At 32.8% G+C, this 5,873-nt stretch overlaps 1 protein-coding gene across 1 annotated transcript in view; it reads right to left on the reverse strand.

The window, feature by feature from the left end:
- hps4 (HPS4 biogenesis of lysosomal organelles complex 3 subunit 2) overlaps window positions 1-4,435 on the reverse strand; it is a 9,740-nt gene extending 5,305 nt beyond the window's left edge. Inside the window, exons 1-5 of the mRNA XM_035658518.1 lie at window positions 4,238-4,435; window positions 2,639-2,729; window positions 2,409-2,552; window positions 1,605-1,712; window positions 653-769 (exon numbers count right to left, since the gene is read on the reverse strand). Of these exons, the coding sequence (XP_035514411.1) occupies window positions 653-769; window positions 1,605-1,712; window positions 2,409-2,552; window positions 2,639-2,729; window positions 4,238-4,269 (492 nt within the window). The 5' untranslated portion in view covers window positions 4,270-4,435. The remainder of the gene's footprint in view (window positions 1-652; window positions 770-1,604; window positions 1,713-2,408; window positions 2,553-2,638; window positions 2,730-4,237) is intronic.
- Between the last annotated feature and the right edge of the window lie 1,438 nt (window positions 4,436-5,873).

Raw genomic sequence — 5,873 nt, forward strand, 5'->3', positions numbered from 1 at the left:
GGCGATACATACAGATAACGTGAGAACTACAGGGGAACATGTTAGTTATTAAAATGGAAGATTATTAAATGGACTCAAAACAATAAAGGACCTTTATATCAACGCTGTGTTTGGATCTTTCTTGTTTAATAAAATGATGAATTCTGTCCTCTTACATAAGTTCTGTTTATATATTATATATTATGTTATTAAAAAAGATGTCATCCTTCAGATAACCTGATGTTGTTTTTGTTTTGTTTCTTTCCTTTCCTTATTACAACTGTATTTACTGCTTATTGTAAAAGGAAGCTCCTCCTTCCTCCCTGATAACTAAACTAATTGCTCCTTTTTTTCTTTATTCATTTTATTTATTTATTTAATTCCACTGTTTTTCCTTCTTTATGATTTCTGTCTGTTTATTTGGTTTATTTATTTGTTTGTTTTAAGTTACCGGAGGCTGGAGAAACAATCATTTATTGTATTTCTGCACAGAGATTAGTCCCAATGTCTCCTCTCTTCCTGTATCTTCATCGTGGGTCAGGTTATTATAATGAGGTTATTATTGATGTTTGATTGATGAACGAGGCCCAACATCATAAAACTCACTTTAACTCAGATATCCGATAATAAAAGCTGAACTTTGGCGGTACAGATGTGACTCGGCGTTACGTACGTTGGTGGAGTCGATGGTTCGCAGGCAGCTGAAGATCCGATGGAGCTCCGAGGATCCGGACTGAAGGTGTGAGAGATACTGAGCCCAGCGAGCGGCCAGCGCTTCCTGACTGTTGAGCTGCACATAAAAATTACACAAAGGAGAGAAATAAAGTGGATTATCTGCTGGTTTGTTATTGAATTATTTCTCTTTTTATGTGACTTTTGTTCTTATTGTGTTCGTCTACAACAGCAAAAGAAACTGTGGTGAAAAAAAAACATTGCGGCAGGAAGTTGTGACACATTTATGGTGAAACAGCTTTAGCTCAGGGTTAGTAGTTTTAGTATCTTCAGGCTCTGACACAACAGAAAAAGGGTTTCAGCAGGTTAAATTTAAGCCTATTTTACGTCCATACTTGAAGGACAATCTGTACTGGTTCCATATCGGTTTTGTTTTGTAGTCGTTACACTACGATCAATACAAATCTTTCCCCCAAAAAACACATTTAAAAGACTGAAAACTTTATACAGCGAACGTTAGCTTCATTAATCAAACACATTTATACAGCGTGTCACTTTATTTTGTATCTAAAACGTAAAATATTTAAGAAATTGTTAAAACTCATTTAAGTTTCTTAAAACTTTTACTTTAAACATCTAATCTAAAGATTACACTGTAAAAAATAAACAGAGAAAACGGAAAAAAATCTGATAATAAAACATTTGATAATTTAAAGTTTTCAACCCTTCAAATAATAAACAATCTTAAAATACAGAATGTTTTATTATGTAAAAAAAAGATTTAAATAAATTATCTCAACAAAAGATTATAAATTGGCAAAACTTTTTTTTAGTTAATTTCAACTTCTAAGTTCAAGTTTGACTTTAAACATAAAGTTCTAATGTTTTATTTACAGTATATTATAGGCAGTATGTTAATGTCATACAGTGTATTTTACATTCATTATTATTACCTGGTAACTTTGTCTGATGGAGCCGTTGTAGAAAGTAAAAAGGTCGATCAGCTGATCGAGGAGTTCGCAGACGCTGACGATCGGGACGTCCACCGAGCAGCCGAGAGCCTGCGACAACAAACACACACACACACCTTAAAACAGTGGTTCAACATGAGGGTCGGGACCCCAGCGAGGAGTCGCCAGAGCTTCACGGGGGAACCACAAAGCCTGATATATTATATATAAACACATTGTTTATTTGTGGGAAGAAAACTAATTGTTATTTTTACAGTTTAGAAGTTAATTTAACTAAAAAATATATTTGAAACTAAATATTTTAACTAAATTTGAGTTAAAAAGCATTCTTGATTAAGTAGTTTTAGTAAATTTAAGTGATACTGACTGATTTTTTATTTATATTGTGAAAAAAATATCAAATAAAAAGTATTTAATCGAAAACATTGAGTTTGTGCAACTTAAACCTTTTTGATGTAAACAGTTTAAACTGTTTAGTTCAGTTAAAATAACTTATAACAGTATTATTTAATATTTAAACAACACAAGATGTATTAGTACAGCGGCTTATTAAAGTATTTATGATTGTTAAAATAAATAATAATAATAATAAATATACAGATAATTGTATAAAAAGTTCCTAAAATATCATAAAAACTCTCTAATCTGCTAAAAAATAATTAAAATCTGGTGAGTTGAGTTCCCTGTTTGGATTCATTGATAAATATTTGTAGAATATAATCGGGTGTCGTCAATAAACTGATGGATAGTCGGCGATCAATACGCTCAGAAACGTGTTGGACTCACCCAGAAGAAGTCGTCTTTCATGCGGATGGCGAACTTGTTGCGTCGCAGCCGCAGGACGCGGACGGGAGAGAGGGAAAGCTCGGAGACGCAGCGCCCGACGCCGGCGAGCTGACCGCAGAGCAACTCCTGTCGGTCCAACAGGGTCTGACACACACACACACACACACACACACAATGAACACTGGGTGATCAATATCAGTTATCAGTGATCAATATCAGACAGTACAAACCTCTTCAGGGTAGAAGTAGCAGATCCCCTCCCTCGTGGGGTCGCCCTCGCCTTTGACCTTCGACCCATCGTACAGGAAGAAATACGTACACCTTTAAAATAAAACACACAGAGAAAATTGTCATTAAGAGATCAATTAATCATCTGATAATCGATCAATAGCTTTTGAGGCTTTTTTTTAAAGAAAAAACATCCAGAATCTGATTTCAGCTCCTGAAATGTGAATATTTTCTAGTTTCTTTCGTCTTTTGAGACAATAAACTGAATATTTTGGGGTTTTTCAGCATTTTATGAACCAAACGACTAATCGATTAATCAATAAACTGATCGACAGATTAATAGATGATCATTTGTTTAAGACAAAAACATAAAAATTCTCTGATTTCAGCTGCTGAAAAGTGAATATTTCGTGGTTTATCTTGTCCTTTATGACAATAAACTGAACATATTTTTACGTTTTGATTGATCAGAAGAGAAACTGATCGACTGATTGATCAATAAATACAATAACGACTACATTTAATGCCTAAAAAGATAATTTTGCAGATCACTTCCTGCTTTTATCTGCTGTTGTCTTTATCTTTATTACTTTTATTCTCTCTTATTAAAGGATTTATGTTTTATTTAATCACATAAACAGATTCATTTCTGTTGTTTTGCTCTTTTTAAAGGGCCAGCGTCACTTTAACCTTTAAACGTCCTTATTTAGAGCCAATGTTTGGTTTTTGTCTGTTCTGGGCTACCGTAGGTACATGGCGGACTCCACTGAAGGCTGCAGTTGGGACTTAAATGTGTATTTTAACTAATATGTCCAATAAGAGCCACACAATAATTACAAAAAATAGATAATATTGATAATATAATGTATTAAACAGAACGTTTTAATGTATATTTATGTCCCAGGAACACAAACGGCACCTTGTGAACATTAAAATATAGAATAAAAAGTAAGAAAACAACAATAAACAACAACAAACAGAACACAGAGAGTATTTTATGTAATGTGTTGTTAATTTCTGATGATATTTTACGTTTAAACTGGAAATAAAGTCTTTTTTAAAGGATTTTAAGTGTTCAGAAGTATGTTTTTCAGTAGTTTTTACATTAATTATCTTTAAATTGTAGTGTAGGACACTTTATTGATCATATAATGGATAAAACTGATAGTTTTAATGTATATTTATGTATTAATGTCTCTTAAACTGAGCAACGTGCTGCACAAACGTGTATTTTAACTCACATGTTGTTAATTTCTGATATAACTGTGAACAAATGAAGGATTATAATCTTTATTTAGTTCGTGTTAAACCGTTAATGAGCTCAAATCTTCGGTTGGTTGTTTTTATTCAGGTTTTAAAGGTTTATTCCTGTATTAAAGTTGACCCTGAAGGCAGCACGCTGTTAGCGTCTGTTTGTTTGCTTTAAAAACAACAATAACAACAACAACAACAACAATGTTTGGCTCCATTTCAGCGGCAGGGTTTAACAAACAAACAGAGGTTTTATTTCAGGGTCCAGGTCCAGCAGGAGTCCGGATCTGGACCCTGCAGGAGGCGGACTGAGAGAGGACCGGGACTCAGCGGGACTCAGCGGGTCTTACCGTCCGGAGTCCGGCGGCAGCAGCTCGGCCATCACCGACGGGAAGCCCCGGAGGAAAGCCCCGGAGGAAGCGCTCGGTCACCGGGTAACGGACAGGAACGAGCCCCGCAGGTCGGTGTGTGTGCGGTGATCGGCTCTCTGCTGCGGGGCGAGAGTCTGCGGAAGAATGCGGGTCAGTCACACGCAGCGGGAGTCATGTGAAAGTACGGAGAGCTCACAGGGACAAACTAGTAGCAGGACGCGCTCGGAGCAGACTCCGGTTTAATTCAACAAACAGCAGCAAAAAAACACATTATAACACATTATCATGAGCTTAAAGGTTAATATATGTGGTTTTATTCTTTTAATATGTGAAATGTATACAAATAAAGTCAGAATAAAGAGACAAATACTTAAATATTCATTGAAAATATGGAGAATAACTCAAAAAAAGTTATAAAAGTTACTTTTTTCCACTGTGTAGTGCAAAATATAGTATAGTAATATAGTTTTACATCATGTTATTACTGATATATTAGTTTTAAAGCAGAATTAAACAACTAAACAACACATAACACAGTAGCTTTTTAAAGGATATGATCTTATTCACATATAAAATATATTAAAAAAGTTAAATACTGAATAGAATAACTAAAAAAAGTTAGAAAAAAACGTATTTCTATTGTAGTCCCATAGTTTTACATCATATTATTATTGATATATAAGTTTTAAAGCAGCATTTTATTTAAATATTGTACATACTGTCTCTCTTTATTGTCTATAAATTATATTAATTTCATATTATTCAGTCAATTCTTAACTACTTTCATCTTTATTTATGTGTTTGTGTATTTATTGTTACACACTAATATAAATATGTTTTGTTGTTGACTGTAATGATGTTTTCTATATAAATATGTTTTTTTTAATCACAAATGTTGATTATTTTCACAGATGTTGTGAGATATGATTCACTATTAGATTATTTTTACATCACAAATATAATTTTCACTGAATAAAAGTTAGTTTTTTTAGGTCTAAACCAAACAAACATGTTTTCTTATATCTGGTTAAGTTAATTTGTATTAATTACATTCAGTTAATTAAAGTTAATCTCATATGCAGCATTTCTCCAAACTTATTTAAAATGTGTGAACAGAATTTATCTGATTAAAGTCACTTAAATGCATCTTTATACAAACGTGAAGTTGAATTTACTCAGTTTTCTTCCACTAAAGCGAATTATAAACACTTTAGTTGCTTTAACATTTTATTTCTGAGTTTAATTCCTGTGAATGAGCGACTGCAGTTTGTTAATTTAATGAATTTATGTGAACTTACTTCTTTTACTGAGACGTGTCGTCGTGTTTTACAGTTTGCAGCTGTTGGTTTACTGTGAATACAGGTTGAAGGTTTAATTCAAAACAATAATAAAATATATATTTAATCAGGATGTTAGAGCTGTTAATGTTACATTATTGATTATATATTATTAATAATCGATCACATTGACACTGACAATATGTTAAATTATTGATTATATATTATTATTAATAATCGATCACACTGACACTGACAATATGTTAAATTATTGATTATATATTATTAATAATCGATCACACTCACACTGACAATATGTTGAGTTATTGATTATATAT

This window comes from Morone saxatilis, unplaced genomic scaffold (genome assembly GCF_004916995.1).
Source record: "Morone saxatilis isolate NCDOM2014 unplaced genomic scaffold, NCSU_SB_2.0 Contig16, whole genome shotgun sequence".
In the NCBI taxonomy this organism is placed as follows: Eukaryota; Metazoa; Chordata; class Actinopteri; family Moronidae; genus Morone; species Morone saxatilis.